At 36.8% G+C, this 21,479-nt stretch overlaps 1 protein-coding gene across 1 annotated transcript in view; it reads left to right on the top strand.

Moving 5' to 3' along the window:
• Nucleotides 1-21,479, top strand: part of LOC120070663 (nuclear cap-binding protein subunit 1) — a 34,002-nt gene that overhangs the window by 2,289 nt on the left and 10,234 nt on the right. Inside the window, exons 5-10 of the mRNA XM_039022498.1 lie at nucleotides 110-172; nucleotides 312-488; nucleotides 1,305-1,436; nucleotides 2,837-2,903; nucleotides 13,020-13,219; nucleotides 18,362-18,432. Of these exons, the coding sequence (XP_038878426.1) occupies nucleotides 110-172; nucleotides 312-488; nucleotides 1,305-1,436; nucleotides 2,837-2,903; nucleotides 13,020-13,219; nucleotides 18,362-18,432 (710 nt within the window). The remainder of the gene's footprint in view (nucleotides 1-109; nucleotides 173-311; nucleotides 489-1,304; nucleotides 1,437-2,836; nucleotides 2,904-13,019; nucleotides 13,220-18,361; nucleotides 18,433-21,479) is intronic.

The following is a 21,479-nucleotide window of genomic DNA, read 5'->3' as shown; positions in this document are numbered from 1 at the left end:
TAGAACCCTTAGTATTTTACTATCACACTTCCAAATCCATATGAAACTATTAAATTTCAATTATTTCATCAGAGATATTTTGTTGATCTTACTCTTAGTTCTTTTTCAGGATGCCTTAAACTCTGGACATTGCCACAAGATCCGGATTTTGTTACGGTTTCTAACTGCATTGGTATGCTTGATTTTGCTATTAACAATTTATGACTGAGATTATAATTTTTCAAAACTGGAAAACCTTACATCTTAGAACTTTGTTTTTGTTATCTTGCGAAAATATTCTGACCTCTAACCATTTTTGTTGTCTTACGTAGATGAGCAGTAAAGTTCTGCTGTCCACATCTCTAGTTGTTGTTTTTGAAACATTACTATCTTCAGCTGCCACAACGGTGGATGATGAGAAGGGAAACCCTGCATGGCAGGCACGTGCTGACTTTTACATAACTTGCATTCTTTCTTGTTTTCCCTGGGGAGGCGCTGAACTGGTTGAGGTATTGTTGTTTCATCTCGTTCTTAATTTGGTGGATCATCTTTCTCATTGTCCTTTACTCTCATTCTTGTTATGAATTTGAGTTATATCCTAGATTAGAATATTGAGTGGTGGGCATCTTTTTGAACACTATCCTCTTATTCTTGTTACAAGTTGGATTAATATCCTAGGCTAAAACATTGGGCTCAGTTTTGATACTCGTTGGAGATTTCTTTCGTCAATGAAATGTTTCTTATAAAAAAAAAGTTTAATTTTTGAAGGTTTGGTGAAATCTCTTGGTTAAACCAAGTGGTCATTATTTGACTTGGGGACTCTGCTGCTCGAGATATTGAAGTCTTATTTGATAATATTCTCACTTTTGTCTTTTCCATTTAATTCTCATTCAGTTACTTCCTATTTCATGGTTTTCTAGAAGAAAAGCATTCCCTTTTTTCCCCTCCGTTTTCTTTCTTTTTTGGATAACAAACAATCTCTCCATTTCCCCCCTTTATTTTCAGAGTGTCAATCTTAGTTTGGGTCACACGAATTATCAGGATTGGATTTTTGTCAATCTGGTGTCTTTCCAAATTTTGATAGAATTATTTAAATTCTTATTTCTTTTTGTGCTCTACTGATTTCTTCTCTCAACTTCGAGAGAAAATTTGGTTCTGTTACTATTTGATTGCTCTAAAAGAATTATTTACAAAGCACCTACTGTTTTTAGCATATTACAGTACATGTAAGTCTTATTAGAGAAAATAGAGATGCTTTTAACTGCCAAGCTATGCTCATGTTGGCTAAAGAGCCTCTACTATTGATAACTCACTTTTACATGCAGCAAGTTCCTGAAGAGCTTGAGAGGGTTATGGTTGGAGTAGAAGCTTACTTAAGCATTCGAAGGCATACCTTGGACACTGGCTTATCCTTTTTTGAGGATGATGGTGAAGTTGAGAAAACTCTTAACGAGAAGGTATAATTTGACTAGTTGTGATTATTCGTTATCATCATTCTAAGCTTACTACCACAAAATCCTTTTCTATTGCTAGTTTGGATTCCTTTTTTGTTGGGACTTGTTTATTTGTGTGCTCTTGATATTCTTTCATTTTTCTCAATAAGACAAAGTTTTGGTTTTCTACTAAATTGATTATCTGTTTCAGGTTGACTCTTTGTTTTTTGTTTTTGTTTTTGTTTTGTTTTTTTTTTTTTTTTTGTTTTAAAACAATTATTATTATTATATATCTGTGTGTGTGTAAATTTTAAATTTTACAATGTACACACACACACATTTCCACATTCGTTATATTTGTTGGCTCAGTCTATCCAGATTGATGAATCCCAGAATTTTCCAGCGAGTCAATTATGATTGACTGCCTTAGCAATGATGGTGACGCTCTTGGTCTGGGTCAAACTCTGTCTTCTCAATATGTAAACGCTTTCCGGGACCCTCTTTCTATATTTTCTATAACTTTTTCTTCTTAACTTTTAACGAGCCTTCAAACAAACTGCCCATGTGGACCATAAGAATTGTCTATGATAATTTGTTTTCTAAGAATTCCATCTTCTTGATGAGAGTATAGGTTTGATATACGAATCCATATTCTTCTCAAAGAAAAAAAAAAAAAAAAGAAAATGAAAGGTTATTTTGGCCTGGAGATTGTGCTTTATGATTGGAACTAACACAATTAGTGTGATGATATATTTTTTTTGTTTTTTAAAAGGCAAACTTGTTTAACAAGGATTTCTTTATTTTCTCATCCATATTTTCTAAAATGCTCTTAAAAGCATAAAAATATTTTAAAAACTAAAAGAAGAGTATTAAAAAATCTATTTATTAAGTTAAAAAAAAATATTTGAAGGAGAAAAACAAACGAAAGGATTGTTGATAAATGAGCTTAATATTTCTAACCATTTGGTAAGTTGGGATATCTCATCTTCCCTTTTTGTATAGTTTGGCTTTAGATTATACAAGATTTTATCCATTTCATATTAGAAGAAGCATAATATTTAGAAGCAGAAAATTAAAAAAATGAAACATTTGATAACAGGATTTAAATTATTCCATGGCAGTCAGGAATTGCTGACTCAGGATTAACTACCCCGCAACTAGATTCGATTCGACTAGGCGAACTAACAATAAAGTAAAATCCAGTGGCCATTAGAAACTGTAAAATAAATCATATAAGCATCAGTAAAAGAATTTTAATATTAAACCATTCCATGGAGAAAAACCTTCCATCATGTCTTCCTTCCTGTCTGTACCTTCTTCCTACCCATGCCCCTCAGGGTTCAGTATAGATAAATTAGTTTTTTCACATTGTCATGACATTAGCAACATTTATTACATAACTCCTCTTTTGGTGGTTGTTTCAGGATTTTTTAGAAGATTTATGGGGTCGTATACAAATGTTATCTACCGATGGATGGAAAGTGGACAGTGGTGATTTTCTTGAACTTTGAGCCTCAGTTTGGTTATTTGCTCTGGTCCTTTTATGTTGCACAATAGTCCTGTCTTACTAGGAAAAAAGGGAAATTGTTCTATATATAGAAGTGGTCAAAGTATATGACATGATAGATTGGTATGATAATATCGTGAGAACCACATTTACATAAAAAATCCATATAGTTACTTTCATATTTGATATTCGTGTGAAATGCTTTGGTACTTCTGGGAGTTACTTTCAGTGGGACTAAGCTAACTGAGTTGGAACTTAGTTTGACCTTTGATAATCTATAACCGCCTTTTTGATATTTCTTATATAAGAAAAGATAATCTATAACAATTCAATATTTTCTTTTGATGAAATCTGGTTAGTTTGTCTCTGTCTGCTCAGATTTTCGAAAAGATTAGAGACAGAGAAGTGGGTATGTAAATTTTTGTAGTTGTTGGGTAGTAAGGGATTGAGAAATGAGAGAGGGTAAATGGAAAAGTGAAACGATTTAGTGCTAAATTACCGATTGATCCAAAAGCTGAAGTTTATGGGTGAAGGTAAATTTAATATTATATCATCTAACACCCTCCTTACTTGTGGGCTTGAAATATATAGAAGATCCAACAAGTGGAAATCAATATTAATTGGGGAGGAAATAACATTGTAGGGATTTGAATATTGGACCTCTTGGACCACATGCTCTAATACCATGTTAAATTACTGATTGACCCAAAAGCTTAACGGAAGGTAAATTTGATATTGTACCATCTAACATTTAGGTACTTGGGTCGATGTTGTTAAGGTTATCATTTTGATCCTTTGAGGTGAAAGAAGTAAATGAATGTTATATGAAGTGACTAGGAATAGAGATACTCTATGAGATTCATTGGTCTACTTTTCCTCTTGAGAGTTTGATTACTCCCCCACTTTGGATGTTTTAGTTCAATAAATGTGGGAGTGGGTGGTCAAATCTTTGACCGAAAGGTAGTAGGGCCTTATCCATTAAGTTATATTCGAGTTGGAACCTTTGCATTTTATTAGTTAAAGCTTAAAGGAGTTCTTATCTATGATGATAATGATAACAATGATAACAATGATAACAATGATGTGCCATTGTGAAAAGCCAAAAGTTGCCAACTCTTTTCTCTCAGCTAAGGAGTTGATGAGTACGATGACGGGAAAGGCTCTTGTTGAAGACTTCATAACCCCTAACAAGATCTTGATGACGTTCCATCCTTGGTTGATGGCTTTGAGGACATGCTCTCTATGCCTACTAATGTAGGAAGAATAGGGTTAATTTTTTTTGAAAAGGAAATAAGGCTTTTCAGTGGAGAAATGAAAAGACTACTGCTCAAAGTACAATAAAACAAAATAAGTAAAATGAAGTAAGTACAACCAAATGACTCTTGATACAAGACCACTAAATCTAAACTAAGAAAACCAACAACCATGTAATGAGGCTAAAATAGGAGACAATAGACCAAAGGAACTTGGAGAAGTGAGAAACCATCCACCAATTTTGACAACTTTGAAAAAAGGCCACATATTCTAGGTTAATTCCCTTTTTACCCCTGCTTGTAATAAACTCAATAAATGGGGAGCCTTGTTCTCTTGTATGAAACAATTATAACTTTAATAAAAGATTCTTATGATTAATTTTTGGAGGATTTTTCCTTGAAGCTCATTGGGTGACATCAATTTGGTATCAAAGCAACTGGTTGGGCCAACGTTAACTGCCGCCAATGGAGGATCGAGAAACTCTTGGTGACACTGATCACGAGAGGGAGCTTTGAGTTTTGTGCTCATTGCCAAACAACCCACATATACTTAGGGGGAATCCTTTAAACTTCAAGTCAAGAAAGAAAAAAAATTAAAGAATCATCATGGATTTTTACAACCAAAGAAGAACGTTGAAGGCCCAAAATTACTCTTTTGGTTATGGAGCACGATCAAGAAAGGTTGATTCCTATTCAAGAAAACCAAAGAATCAGTCCTATACCTATTATGAGATGGAAACGTACACAAGAATCCAACAAAATGAGTACTTTGATCCTATAGCATTGGAGAATATAAAGAAAATAGCAAAATAAATCCAATATTTATTGGGAAAAATGACGGGAAATTGGTAGGGCCATCTCGAAATTTGGCCTCACTTTTCAATTTACTCGATTTTTGGTCTCCTGCTGATGGCATCACCCTGTGAATTTACCACTTTGATCCTTCTTCCTTCTTCCTTTTTTTTCTTCCTTCTTTCTTTTCTCTTTTGCATTTTTTTCTTTTTTTCCCCATTTTTTCTGCCTTTCTTGTTCTTTCTTTTTTCTTGGTTGCATTTTGGCACCCTTTGTTTTTCATCGATTTCCCTTTTTCCTTTTCTAGCGATTTATGTTTATATCATTTTTTTTCTTTTTCTTTCGTTTTTTCGGTAAGATTTCCTTCTCACGCTCTTTTATTCAGTTGCCCTCCTTTTCCAGTGATTTCTTCTATTTATGTCGACGTCGTCTTCTTCTTCTTGAATCAAAGATGTAAGTTAGAGCGTGAATTAGAACGAGAGGAAGAAACGAGAGTGAGACCAAGAAACGAGAGGAAGAAGTGAGAGTGAGACCAAGAAACGAGAGGAAGAAGCGAGAGTGAGAATTCAAATGAAGGAAAAAAACTCAAACGAAAAAACTACAAAATTGACGAGGAAGAAGCGAAAGGAAGAATTCAAAAGAAGGGAAAAAAATGAAGGAGAGCAATGTGAATTGGGGAACGTGATGAAGGAACAAGAGGAATGAGATGAAAGAATAGGAGGAAAGAGTGAGAAATCTGGGTTGCATCTAACTTCGCGCGCGTTTTGGGGTTAAAAAGGCACTTTCACACGCGGTTGACGTAAGCAAAAGGACAAATTTCGTGCGTTTTTTAAAGTGAGGCTAAATTTTGAATGGCGTACAAATTTCCCAAAAATGACCCAAAATATAAATCAAATATCAAATCATTTGCAAGAATTCAAGAATGGATCGATTTGGTATAATGAAGAAAAGGAATCTCAGTTGGAATCTTTTCAAATAAAAAAACCTTGATGACAATTTTGGGGAAAATCTCATTGAGACCCATATAGTTAACAAAATTGAGGAACATAGAAATGATTTGGGTAGAGAAAACACAATTGAAGAAGTCAGCTGCCATGGCTGAAATGATTAAAAAAACTTAAGCACTAATTTCAATAGATTGCGTGGAAGCCAATTGGGATGAAAAAATTGATGTTTTTTTTTTTTTTTTTTTTTTTTTTTTTTTTTTTCATGGAGATTTTGCGGCTAGATCTGAAGGAAAATGGCGCTAAAATAGATACACATGAAGTCGAACCCATGGTTGAAGATGATGGGTGGTGCCGTAGAAGAAGTTTTCAGGAAAGCTTGGTGACATATCAGATGCGTCGTTGAATAACCCATTATTTCGTGCAATTCTTTCTGCCCTTATGGTTGACCATAACTATTTTGTATATTTCACCCAATCCATCATGTAACCCGACTCCAATATTTGAATTTTTGACCCATTCTTTGTACAATCCGGCTCACAAATTTTATCCTAGCCTAGACTCAACTTTTAAACCTATTTGCAACTCATTTCCTTAACCAACCTATTTTGACCCTCATGATTGTCTCAAATCTTTGTTCTTTTTAACAATTTCACATGGCCTAAATTCTTTCCTGCACATTCTCTTGAGGGATTCTCTTCGGCAAGTGATCTTTTGGTGATTTATCCTCTACTTGCGGCTTTGAATGAGTTTGATGGAAATTTTATGTCTTGGAGTTTTTTTCATAATATTTTTGTTCAAGACGTAGGAGGATGGTTTGGCCATACTCCGTTGAACGAGTTTATTTTATTCCTTGATTGTTTCATTTTTTCTTCTTTTTAAAACTCGAGGATGAGTTTTCTTTTTGGAGGGGTAGAATGATGTAGGAAGAACAAGGTTAATCGAGTAATATTCTAACTTAATTCCCTATTTACTTCTCATTCGTAATAAAACCCTAATTTTTTTAAACGGAAACAAACTTTCCATTGATATAATGAAAAGAAACAAGTGCTCAAATTACAAGAAAACAAAGAGTCATACAACTCAAGAGAACTAAGGATTAGTAGATGCACCTGATTATCTAACTAGGTTGACACAATCATTAGCACCTTCATCATTTCCTATTACAAAATAATCTCAAAATGGGACATATAAGTCATTGACAATATCATGAAGACGTAAAATATAAGCAACATAATTAAGCGTTAGAAGTAAAGGCACTCCAATTGAGACATATATCTTGGGTAGAGTAATCAACAAAGAACTTGGATTGTGAACTCCATGAAGACGCTAGAAGCCATGCTGAAACAAAACGCTTTGACCAATCAATGGGTTTGTCATGAAAGACTCTTTCATTCCGTTCAAACCAAAGTTTTGACAATATAGCTTGAACTGCATTTGACCATAAAACATGGGTTTTGTATGAAAGTGAGAGACCACTCCGCAACTGCGTAACATTATCTCGAAAAGAATTCCCAAAAACCCAAGACACGTAAATGAGAACAACTTCCACCAGCACTTACTGGAGAATGGGCATTGAAAAAATAAATGTTGTAGATCCTCACTGGATGCTAAGTGAAGAGCGCAAATGGAAGGAGATAAATATTGACTTTTCTGCTTATGTTGTAACGTGGCTGCACAGTTGAGGGTGTCGTAGATCATGATCCATACCAGAATACTAATTCTTTTGGGGCTCTTAGACTTCCATAAAGTCCGAAATATGCCCTTATCCATGGAAGATAAGCGATTAAATGTTTGGAAAACAATTTTACAATGAACTTGCTTGATGATTCCAAAGACCAAATTCTAGAATTGGGGATTGGGATAATCTTTTCCCTTCCAAATTACTTAATAGTTGCTGGAATTCTGTAATCTCCTCTTTTTTTTGAGGTCGACGGAAGAGTAAATTCCATGAGGAGGTTGTTGTATCCCAGTGAGCATTTACATTATCATTTGGGGTGGAGGCATCCTGAAATAGAAGAGGAAATGTTACCTTGAAGGGCCGATCCATCCACTAAGGATCACTCCAAAAAGAAATCATCAAGCCATTTCCCAAAATGTAAGTGGCATATTTATTGTCACTGTTCCAGATTTTTGAAATATTAATCTATGGGCTGCATAGACTCGATCCAAAATTTCCAGCTGTATGCCAATGATAAGTATCAACACCATGTATACTTTGTACAATTTTGCGCCAAAATGCATCAGGCTCCTTCATAAACCGCCAATCCCATGTAAAAAGCAATGCCAAGTTTCAGTGTTTCAGATTTCCTATCCCAAGACCACCATCTGACAATGCTTTTGAAGATATATCCCACTTGACTAGATGATTTATCTTGCTGCCTTTTTGTCCTTCTCAGAAAAAATTGCACATTAATCTTTCTAATTCGGCAATAACCGAGTTGGGCATGTGGAAGATTTACATGTAGTATGTTGGAAGGTTTGCCAATACAACATTACAAAGTGTTAATCGGCCACTTCAAGATAAATTATCTCTCTTCCAATGATCAAGCTTCAAGTGAATTTTGTCTATTATAGGCTGCCAAAATGCATGTTTTTTGGGGTACCCCCTAGAGGGAGCCCCAAATAAATGAATGGAAACGTTCCAGCCTTACAACCCAAACGTGCAGCAATAGAAATCAGAGTAGACTCTTGAATGTTGACTTCATGAAGGGTTGATTTTTCCCAATTTACTTTCTACTCCGAGCACCATTTATAAAAGCCAACTGTTTGTGTAAGCAAATCCAACATTGTATCATCATATTTGCAAAACAGGAGGGCGTCATCTGCAAACTGTAAAATGGAAAGGTGGACTTTATCTTTTCCAATCACAAAGCCTTCAAACAGTCCATTCTCGTGTACTTATGATATAAGGATACTGAGGACCTCACTAATAATGAGGAATAAAAATGGTGAAACTTGAAAGTGGATTCCCTTGACGTATTCCTCTAGAGGTTGAGATACGACCTCTAGGTCTTCCATTGATGTAAACTGAAAATTTCGGATTGCGGATGCATCCACAAATCCATTCTACCCATTTTGAATGAAAGCCCATACGAGTAAGAATGTTTTCCAAAGAACTCCAATATACTCAATCGAAGGCTTTTTCCATAGCCAATTTGAGTATCCCTCCCTTCTTTTTTGCCCGATAGTTCTCTACTACCTCGTTTTCTATGAGCAGTGGATCAAGAATTTGTCGTCCCCATATGAAAGCACTTTGAGAGTTGGAAATCAATGTTGGCATAACCTTCTTCAGTCTTTCTGCTAGGACTTCAGTGAGAATTTTGTAAGAGGATGTAGTAAGGCTTATTGGCAGATAGTCTTTGCACTAGGACTTCAGTGAGAATTTTGTAAGAGGATGTAGTAAGGCTTATTGGCAGATAGTCTTTTGACATGTAGGCAATTAGCTTTCTTTGGAATAAGGCATATAAAGTTTTCCTTGATACATGCATTGAGTTTTCCATTTAAATGAAATTCATTGAACATTTTTGGAAAATGACCTTGAGCACTTGCCAATATTCCAGGAAAAAATCAACTGTAAGTCTGTCGGGGCCGGGTGCTTTATTTTTACCTAGAGCCTTTATAGCATGTAGGATTTCTTCTCCTTCAAATGGTGCTGTGATGAAAGAATTTTGAAGGGCTGTTACCTATTTCCATCTAATGTTTGAGGGGATTGATCTAGGACCCGGGCATTTCTTGTATAATGAAGCAAAGTAGCATAAAATCTCATCTTCTATAGCCCCAAATGATCATATAGAAACTCCATCAGCTGACATCAATTCAGTAATCAGACTTCGTCTTTTTTTTTGCTGAGAGAAAACGATGAAAGAAGGCAGTGTTCTCATCTCCCAATTTCAGCCAATTCAGTTTGCTTTTTTGAATTAAATTCCTTTCTTCCATAGAATACAAATTCAGAAGTTCACCTTTGATTGCTAACAGAATGCCTTCCTCCAAAGGTGGGCGAGCTTCCTGATCAGCCTTCAAATCAAAGAACTCTAACTCAGAAATAAGGTCTTTCTCCTTTCCTTTTCTTTTCCGTTTCGAATTCTGAAAACCAGGCTTTTGTGTTTTTCTTTACTTTGCGCAATTTTGGGCTAATGGCAAACCCAGCCCAACCACTCGATTGATCTTCCTCCAACGTTTTCTTGATGAGATTTGAGCAAGCAATATTTAACATCCAGCTGTTACAAAACTTGAATGGACTAGGACCCTAATGAATCGATCCCGTTTCCAAAAGCCATGGAAAATGATCTGAAAAAACTCTTGCTTTCCTACTAACAGTGGAGTTTGAAAACAGCTCGTCCCAATCCTTATTGACTAAAAAATGATCAATAAGGGAATGAGATCTTGAATTTCCTCCTCTTGACCATGTGTATTGTCCATTTGATAAGGGAATTTCCAGTAAACCAGCTTCCTCAATGAACTTGTTGAATTTTCTTATCCCTTTTAATCTTCCAATGGGCATTCGTTCGTGAATCCACCTGGTAATGTTAAAATCTCCCCCCTAAACACCAAGGCTCCAAACAATAGTGAGATAAGGATGTGAGCCCTGGCTAAAGGAATTTTCTTTCTCTATAATTCGTGGCTTCATATATATTTGTCATCCAGCAATCATTGTTACATAAAGTTTTGAATTTGACAGATAGAGAGTACCCACCTTTAAGAAATTCCACTGGAGATACCTCACTTCCATCCCACATTGTGAGCAAGCCCCCTGATTTTCCATATGCTTCCACAAAGGTCCATCCGATCCCATTCGAACCTATTAATAGGAGTTTTTTCCTCTTGTATGAAACAATTATCACTTTAATAAAAGATTTATATGATTGATTCTTGGAGGATTTTTCCTCAAGGCCACATTACCTACTTAATGATACATGAGTTCAACCCTTGTTCTAGTAGGAGTCTGCTTGTACTCGAGGATAGCAAGAATGTCAAGCTGTTCTAAGATGGTGTTAACTGTTCTCACCTTTTTGTCATTACAGCTTAGTACTTTCATATTGCATTGGACATTTTTTTGTAATCATACATAGCCTAGGATTTCTTTTGTATATTTATTTAATGGTTTCTCTTTCCTATATAAAAAAAAGAAAAAGAAAAAGAATAAGAGAGGTCATTCTAAGAAATTGAACATCCCTATAAAAAGTGGTTTCTTTGAAGAAGACAGTGAAGTTTTATTTGAGTTCTCCCGAGGATGAGGCATGGGTGCCCAAAGAGACTTGCCCCCTTTGGAATCGTGTTGAGCAGAAAGTTGGGCTGATGCTGTTCAAGGATGATTCAAACCAAGAGGAGGCATGGATGTCCAAAGAGTACAATGGCTTATGACTCAATTTTCTTGAAGTCAAATATGGAAATGAGCACAACTGGCTCATTGATATTTCAAAATTTAGTAGAAATTTAGGATCACATGATTGTGCGCGACTTTTTTAGCTACCTGTGGTATCGACAATGTAGGGAAGAAAAACTTGGTCTTAATCTTCAAATGGCTGTAGGAGATCCCAAAGAGTGAAGTTGTATTGGAGATCCCCTGTAGGGTTCGAGTCTATAACAACATAACAATAAAAGCAAATATACCTGCGAGTATTAGAAGTGCGTTTGTGGTGTAGAATAAGTCTGGTAGAGGTTCCATGGTAAATGATCCAACTTTGGAGTTTCATACAAGAAGATGAGCCATTGTGGAAGAGAATTATTACTAGCATCTATGGTGTTTCCCCTTTTGGTTGGCAGACAAATATGCTGCTGAAAAAGAAACAAGGTAATAGACGTTGGATTTGATAACTTTAAAAATTATCCTGTTTTTTGAAAGGTTCACTAGGTTTAAAAGCAGTTGTGGAAAGAAGGTGAGCTTCTGGAAGGATGTTTGGGACATTTGGGTTGGTCGGGAACCTTTGATGATGAGCTTTCCTGACTTCTTTTCTGTTTTGAACAAAAAAAGAGCTTCCATACATGACTGTTGGGATTGTGAAAGTCAGACATGGAACTTAGACTTCAGAAGAGGCCTCTTTGACAAAGAGCTGAACAATAGGTTGGCTGGCTTTAGTTATGAAACTGGATCAGACCAAAGAGGGAACGACATTGACCAGATCCTCTATAAGTTAGAAAGCTCAGGGAACCACTATAGTAGGTCAGCCCTTCAGAAAGTATCCATTCGGCCAACTAAGACTAACATAAAGTTAACTAGCTTGATTTAGAATTATAAACCCACCAAAAGTTTAAGTTTTCCTTTGGTCGTTGGCTTTCCAAAGCTTAAACACTAATGATAGCTTGCAAAGTAAATTCAAAGATTGCCTCTCTCATCCTTTGGTTGCAGACTTTGTTTGAAAGTGAGTCTATAGATCATTTAGTTCTTCATTGTGATTATGCCTTTAGTACTTGGAATTACCCCGCTGGTCTGGTGGGCATTTCTTTTTGCCTCCCTGGAAGGTTGAAGATTGGCTTATGGAAGGGCTTACCGGGTGGAATTTGAAAGGCAAAGAAAGGGTGGTGGGTATTTGCTCCTTCAGGAATCTTTTGTGGCACTTATGGAAAGAAAGAATTAGATCGTCCAAAGATAAGCCCTTATGCTTTAATTCCTTTTGTAATTTTATACAGAATATGAACTCTTGGTGGATTGCCTTCCACAAAAACTTCTTTTGTAACTACTGCTTGAAGATTACTATTAACCATTGGGAGGTCCTTATTAAAAAAAGAAAGTAATTGGCAGGCACTTGTGGTGTAGTTTTCGGAAGGGGTTCCCTCTACCCCTGGCACCTAGGCTGTATTTTCTTTCTCCCTTTGAATATATTCCCATTGATGTCTTTTATCAAAGAAAAAAAGAAAGGGAAAAAAAGAAGCTAGGCACTTGGAAGTTGGAAGCTCCACATCTTTCTTCTTTTCCCTCTTAATGGGAAGTTGAAAATAAAAAGTAATAAAGGAAGTAAAGAATACTAAGTGTTGATCTATTGTTTGCCATCAGTTATCCAAGATTTAATGCATTTTACTTTTTAAGAAGTTATTGATAATTTCTTGTTTCTTCCATTATCAAGTAGATTTTGCATTTTCAGTAATTATTTATCTTCTCTTCATGTGATAGTTCCAAGGCCTCACCTTCTATTTGAAGCTCAACTAGTTGCTGGGAAGTCTCATGAATTTGGAACCATCAACTGTCCGGAGCAACCTGATCCACCTTCAACACTATCTGGCATCACTTATGGTAAACAGAAGTATGATGCAGAGTTAAATTATCCTCAAAGGATACGTCGACTTAATATATTTCCATCTAGTAAATTTGAGGTACTATCTATTTTGTGACATTAATATCTTTCATTCTGTCTTGACCCTGTTAATATTATTCACAAATATGTTAATAAGACTGACTTTTTGTAAAGAGTTATGGTTGATGAGACTAAATTTGTTTTATTGGTCTCAATCAAAAAGAAAACTTTTTGGGGACTATTGTAAATGAAGATAACATTAAGGGAGAATGCTCGATATCATTCCATTTACTAGATGGATGTATAAACATATATGTTAAAAAATAAAGAATAGGGAAGAGAAGAACAACAAGGTTACGTGGAAACCCTAGTACAGGGAGAAAAACCACGATATAAAGACTTTTCTTATTCTTTTAAATTTTTATACACTGAATACACAGGGACACACTGTATAAACATATATGTTAAAAAATAAAGAATAGGGAAGAGAAGAACAACAAGGTTACGTGGAAACCCTAGTACAGGGAGAAAAACCACGATATAAAGACTTTTCTTATTCTTTTAAATTTTTATACACTGAATACACAGGGACACACTGTATAAATAGACAGTAGGAAACCCTAGGGGTCTTACATAATTACATAAATGTCCCTAGGTTAATAGCCCTATTTTCAACACTCCCCCTCAAGTTAGAGCATAGATATCGACAAGGTCCAACTTGCTTACACAATAATTAAAATTTTGTCTCAGTAACCCTTTTGTAAGTACATCAGCAACTTGTTGGTTTGAAGGAATATAAGGGATGCATATGTTTCCACTGTCCAACCTCTCCTTAATGTAGTGTCTGTCTATCTCTACGTATTTAGTTCTGTCATGTTGAACTGGGTTGTTTGCAATACTGATGGCAACTTTATTATTACAAAACAATTTCATTGGAAGCTCATTATCTTGCTGGAGATCTGATAATACTTTCTTCAACCAGATTTCTTCACAAATCCCTAGACTCGTGGCCCGATACTCAGCCTCAGTACTAATTCTAGCAACAACTCTTTGTTTTTTACTTCTCCAGGTGACTAGATTTCCCCAGACAAACGTACAATACCCAGACATAGATTTTCTATCAACAACAGACCCTGCCCAGTCAGAATCAGTGTAAGCTTCAACAGATCGTTTATCAGTTTTCCTAAACATTAGGCCTTTACCAGGAGTTCCTTTCAGATACCGCAGAATACGTTCAACTGCTATCGTATGATCCTCACAAGGAGCTTGCATAAATTGACTCACAACAACTGACAAAAACACTTGGATTGTGTTAAGTTTAGCCACAGGTGAAAAAGTCTCAGAATAATCTACTCCATAGGTTTGAGTAAAGCCTCTTGCAACGAGTCTAGCCTTGTACCGGTCAATCGTCCCATTTGATTTGTACTTTATAGTAAACACCCATTTACATCCAACTGTCTTGTGCCCTTCAGGCAAAGTCACGGTTCTCGGTTCTATTCTTTTCAGAGCTCTTATTTCTTCCATAACAGCAGACCGCTATTCTGGGTTTTTTCATTGCAACACTTATGTTATCTGGAACCACCTCAGTGTCCAAGCTAGTAGTAAATGCCTTGAACTCGGATGCCAGATTACTATACGTCATGTAACTATGCATAGGGTATTTAGTACATGAACGAGTACCTTTCCTCAGAGCTATAAGAAGATCAAGTGATGCATCATGTTCTTTCACCTTTCCAGGCTCCTCACCATGATTGACTATCTGTGTATCAGAAACTTCAGTAGTATCTTCCACATCATTATTAGTAAGGATCATTTCATCCTCTGCAGCTTCAATCATTTCATCCTCTGTAGTTTCCCCTTCTATCACTCTTTTAGTATTACTGCTTCCTTCCCCCTTGTCTTGCTTGCCTTTATCAGTCTCCATACATATATCAACATCATTAGGAATATACGTACCTGAACTTGATGGCGGGTCTGACTCCTGCACTGGAGCCGGCAGTTCTGGTTCAATAGGCGACATTGCTTCCTTCCTAAGATTCTTCCTGTAGTAAGTTTTCCAAGGAACTTGATTGGTAGGAAGGACCAGACTATCATGCTTAGGACTAAGGTTAGACAAGGTTTGAATGGACGCTTACTCTAAAGGAATAGCATAAGATGACCAGTTAGTCTCTTCATTTATGTTCTCTCCCTGAAGATGACTAACAGAGAAAAACGACTGATCCTCGAGAAAGGTGACATCCATGGAGACATAGTATTTTCGAGATGACGGGTGATAACACTTATATCCACATTGATGAAGTGGATATCCAACAAAGACACACTTCTGAGCACGAGGAGTATATTTCATGCGGTTTGGACCATGGGAGTGAACAAAAGCAACACAACCAAAAATCCGAAGAGAAACATCAGAAATCAATCGAGTAGTAGGAAAGGACTCTTTAAACAATTCTAAAGGAGTATGAAGATTAAGAATACGAGAGGGCATCCGATTAATGAGGTGAGCAGCAGTGAGAACTGCATCTCCCCAGAGGTACGACGGAAGAGTGGTGGATAACATGAGAGATCGGGCTACTTCAACCAGATGCCGATTTTTACGCTCAGCTACTCCATTTTGTTGCGGAGTGTAAGCACACGAGCTCTGGTGAACAATACCTTTAGAAACAATAAACTCTCTGAAGGAGACATTAAAAAATTCTCGCCCATTATCACTTCTTAAAATCCCAATCTTTGTTTTAAATTGAGTTTCGACAGTTGTGTAAAACTGTTGGAAAACAGAGGACACTTCAGATTTATTTGTAAGAAGGAAAATCCAGTGAGACGGGTCTGATCATTTATAAATGTGACAAACCATCGTTTTCCAGTGGAAGTAGTAACCGGTGAGAGACCCCATACATCACTATGAACAAGAGAAAACGGACTCGAGGGTTTTGTAAGGCTGAAAATGGAAAGAAACACGATGTTGCTTGGCATGAATACACACATCACAATTAACAGAAGAATTACTAGCATTACGAAATAAATGAGGGAATAAATAATTCATATATTGAAAATTTGGATGTCCTAAGCGGAAATGCCATAACATAACATCATGTTCAGAAACAGAGAAATTTAAAGACATAAACCCAGATTGGTGATCATTCCTAGAGGAAGCTTCGTCAGAAAGGAAGTATAGTCCCCTGTCGTTCCGGACAATGCCAATTGTTATTGAAACAAAATGGAATCTGGTGAGAAAATCGCCTTACACTTCAAATCTCTTGTTATTTTACTGACAGATAACAAATTATACGATATTTTAGGCACATGTAAGGTATCACATAGGATTAAACCATTAACCGGAGAGATATTGCTCTTTCCCGCAACAGGGGCAAAAGACCCGTTTGCAATTCGAATACGCTCATTACCAGCACTTGGATTATATGACATAAATAAATCTGAGGAGCTTGTAAAGTGATCAGTAGCCCCTGAATCCACAATCTATGGTTTTTTACCATTTATACTAATCAGGCCAAAAGAAAGGAAATTACCTGACTGCGCAATTGCACTCACCCCAACCGTACTCGAGCTGTGTTTACTGTCACCAGAAGATTGTTTCTGAGATTGTTCATCTACTGAATCACTTACCAGGGCAAGACTAGTATTAGATTTGTCATGAGACTGTCGTTGCCTGCTATTTAGGGGCTTCCCGTGTAATTTCCAACATTGGTCCTTTGTATGCCAAAGCTTCTTACAATGTTCACAAACAGGTGGAGGTTTTTTATCACTATCAGTATCGGATGGCTTGGCGATGAAGGCGGCTGCATCAATAGTAGAAATGGTTTATTCATGGCACACGACCGATCCTCTTCTAGCCGTATTTCAGAACAGACTTCTCCAAGTGAAGGAGTCGGGCGCTGGCCCAATATCCGACTATGGACACAATCGAACTTTGGGTTTAATCCAGCAAAAAACACATAAACACGATCTGAACAGACTTCTCCAAGTGATGGCTCCGATCGTAGGTCGTCTGTTCTTCGCGGCCAGCTCCAGCTTCGATCGTGGCCGCACGATCCACTTGCGATTCCCGAGTTCGGCTCGTTTTTGCATGGAGAGATCCGATCGGTTGATGGCAACTTTCCGATGATTGCAACTAGACAACAGAAATTAACTCTGGTAGGGCATCCTGAAAACATTCTTTTACAGTTGCTCGGATTGCCATTTTCATGTCAAAACTCGAAGACCCATCAGCAGAAGAAGATTGGGGTTGATTCTTTTCTATAACGGCTAGGGTTTCGTCAACGCGCTCTGATACCATGTTAAAAGATAAAGAATAGGGAAGAGAAGAAAAACAAGGTTACGTGGAAACCCTAGTATAGGGAGAAAAACTACGATATAAAGACTTTTCTTATTCTTTTAAATTTTTATACACTGAATACACAAGGACACACTGTATAAATAGACAGTAGGAAACCTTATGGATCTTACACAACTACATAAATGTCCCTAGGTTAATAGCCCTATTTTCAACAATATATATGAGAGCTCCAAACTAAACGTACATCACATCACGATAGAGGACAGATGTAAGTAACTAATGGAGTTCTATATAGGTTAGTTACATTAATATACTATACTGTATTTGTTACAATGCTTCCCCCCAAGAATTCTTATGTTTAAAAAAACTTTCCCTCTATGATCGTGTCAAAATCTCTGTGCTTTATTTAATACGTAGTTTTCACCTATCCTTTTGATATTAAGTCTTCTATTCCAAACAAAATAACAACCAACTTCAGTATTTTTTTATTTGCAATACTAGATCGTCCATAATGTCCTCTACTTATGAAAGTCGAGTTTTTCTCTTATGTGATACTAGATCATCCGTGACCGCAATGTTATCCATAATACCTTTTCTAATAGTTTGGCTCTTGTCTTGTTTTATTTTTGTGGGGGCTTTACCTTTGTGTATGCCCTTGTATTTCTAAAGTCAAAATTTTCCATCAAAGAAAAAATGTCCTGTACTTGCTTCTAAGAGCCAAGTGATACTAAGGATTTGTTGGGGTTTTCTTTTTTAATTTCATTGTATATTCTTTCTTTTTTCTCAATTAAGTTCGGTTTCTTACCAAAAAAATGTTTTGTATTTCTTTTCTTTTAGCCTTGTTATTATTATTATTTTTTTGTTGGGTTATGACTACATGATGTATACCAGATTTGTACGTGGTCCTCAATTAAATCTTTATTGCTGCAGGATGTACAACCTATTGATCGCTTTGTCGTGGAGGAGTATCTTTTAGACGTGCTTCTTTTCCTCAATGGCTGGTTCGTTAATTTCTCCAAATCTGATGAGTAAATGGCTGATTAATCAGTTTGGTTCATGGAAGGATATTTTCAAGAACATTGTTTTTGAATCTGTAATTTTAAAATGAATACAAAGCATGGACATTTCTCTCTTCAAGTTATGGCTGATCAATCAGTTTGGTTCATGGAGGGATATTCTAAGAACGTTGTTTTTGATAGTATGATCAGTTAGCCTGTAAAGGGAAGGTCATTAGGCACTTAAAATCACCATTTATTAGCTTGTTTTTCTATGATAAGCTGTCTGTTTTTCTCGAAGTAGCTATCTGTGAAAACAAATTGAAGGAAAATAAGAGAAAGTCCTTTCAAGTTACTGAAATACTGTCAAAGTTCTTGGTCATAGGTTATTGTAGATGCGAAGGATTCATAGGGAAAAGGCTCTGCTGATTGCTCTTTCATGCTTTAGTTGGGAAGAAACAAACAGTAGGACCATTTTCGATAAAATTAGATCATCTTCCATTCACGTCATTGTCAAAAGAGGTGTGAAATGTTCCTAACTATGTGGTGTAAGGCCGGAAGGTCCTTTTTGTAAATAATCAAGAAGGAGTTAGTTAATTGTTAGTTGTTGTAATAGTTAGTTAGACATCTTGTAACTAATTTATTTTATAAATAAGATCCTTCTCTCCCATTTTGAGAGAGAATCATTTCATTCAGGAATAAGTCTTTTGGCACCAAATTTTGGTATCAAAACTCTCCAAGATTTGGGACCAATGGCCAGAAGAAGAGCCAATCTGCCAATCGGAAGAGACATTCACGAGCAAGAACAAGAGGTGGAAGAAACCCCCACCCTCTCTCCAAGTACTACAACACGATGCTTGTTGTCTGTTGAGAATTCATTGGAGGGAATTTATGGAATATTAACGAGCCTTCAAGAAAGTATGGAAACCCTTACTCGAAGAGTTGAGATGCTGGCTGCAGCTCCTCAAAATCGAGAGAATTTTCAACTATTCGTTCGAGAATGGGGAGGAAGAGGAAGGAGAGGTGGCGGACAGCTAAGACATAGACAGCTCCAAGAAAATCCAAGAAGACAATGATTGTCCAAGAAAGATTTTAAGAAGAGCAAGAATGGGACTTATCTATTGAATATGATCAAGAAGAAGAATTATTTGTACCAAGAAGAGGAAGAGGCGAGAATGTGAGATGAGAGGTGATTCAAATGACTACGGAATGAAGATTGACTTAATGTACAGTGAGAAGTGTGACATTGAGACATTTCTTGATTGGATCAAGAACACGGAGAATTTCTTCACCTACGTGAATACACCTGGACATAAGAAAGTGAATCTAATGGCCTTAAAGTTGAAAGTCGGCACCTCGGTGTGGTGAGATCAAATTGAAATCAATTGGAGAAGAAATGGCAAGCGGCCGATTCAGTCGTTGGAAAAGATGAAAATATTGATGAAAGAGCGGTTTCTTCCTCCCAACTATGAACAAACATTGTACAACCAATATCAAAATTGTAGGCAAAGAGCATGGTCGGTGGCTGATTATATTGAAGAGTTCCACCGGCTAGAAGCAAGAACAAACTTGATTGAGAATGAGCAACATTTGATTGCGCGATTTGTTGGAGGCCTATGCATGGACATCAAAGAAAAGGCAAAACTACAACCTTTTCACTTATTATCCGAGGCCATTTCTTTTACTGAAACCGTGGAGGAGATGAATGAAATTCGCTCCAAGAATTCATCAAAAAGAGCTGCTTGAGAAGCCTCCACAAGTAGGAAAATGAATGCTGCAAATAAGACATCCGACCAGCCAAATCCACCATCTTCGACCAAAGGAAAAGAGAGAGAAAATCAAGGAGGAGCCGAGGAGAAGAAAACAGAGACAGCCTGCAAGAAAAGAACTTAGAATCCTTACAATAGGCAGTCATTGGGAAAATGTTTTCGATGTGGCCAAGCTAGCCATCTATCCAATGCATGTCCTCAACAAAAAGACAATGGCTTACATGGAAGAAGAAGAAGAAGAAGAAGGAGGAGAAGGAAATTGAGTTTATTGAACCGGATGATGGAGATAGAGTATCTTGTGTTCTCTAAAGGATGTTAATCGCTCCTAAAGGAGATTCTAACCCAATGACATTGCCTTTTCAAGACACGGTGCACGATTAATGGCGAAGTGTGCAATTTCATTATAGACAGTGGAAGTAGCGAGAATTTTGTCTCCAAAAAGCTAGCGGCAGCCTTGAATCTCCAGGTGGAAGCTCATCCAAGCCTTACAAGATTGGTTGGGTGAAGAAGGGCGGAGAAGTTCTAGTCAATGAAATTTGTACAGTTCCCTTCTCAATTGGGAGGGGATACAAAGATCAAATTGTTTGTGACATTTTAGACATGGATGTATGCCATGTTCTACTAGGGAGACCTTGATAGTTTGACACTCGAGCCGTACACAAAGGGAGAGAAAATACATACAAATTCCAATGGATGGATAAGAAGATTGTATTACTCCCATTGAATAAGAAGAATGAAGAGGGAGTTAACTTGAAAAAAAAAAAAAAAAAAGACAGCAGCCACTTGTTTATTACAATCGGTGGCAAAACCTTGATGAAGGAAAGGGAGGCTGATATTTTGGGACGTGTTTCTGAGAAGTCTAATGAAAGCCAAGAAGTTGAAATTCCTCCGGAGGTACAAGGATTGTTTGATGAATTCCCACATTTAAAAGAACCCGAGGCGTTACATCCCTTGCGAAACATCCAACACCACATTGATTTAATTTCGGGAGCTATATTATCACACTTACCTCACTATAGGATGAGTCCTAAGGAGTACGAGATCCTTCACTTGCTTACAAAGGGGCACATTCAACCAAGCCTTAGCCTATGTTCGGTGCTAGTCCCACTCCCTAAAAGAAATGGCAGTTGGAGGATGTACGTTGATAGTAGAGCTATCAATCGGATTATGGTGAAGTATAGCTTGCCAATCCCTAGAATAGGTGATTTACTTTATCAATTTAGAGGAGCCTTGATTTTTTTAAAAGTAAATTGGAAGAGTGAATACTACCAGATTCGAATAAGG

This window comes from Benincasa hispida, chromosome 2 (assembly GCF_009727055.1).
Source record: "Benincasa hispida cultivar B227 chromosome 2, ASM972705v1, whole genome shotgun sequence".
Taxonomy (NCBI): Eukaryota; Viridiplantae; Streptophyta; class Magnoliopsida; order Cucurbitales; family Cucurbitaceae; genus Benincasa; species Benincasa hispida.
This window is presented reverse-complemented; position numbering and strand designations above follow the sequence as displayed.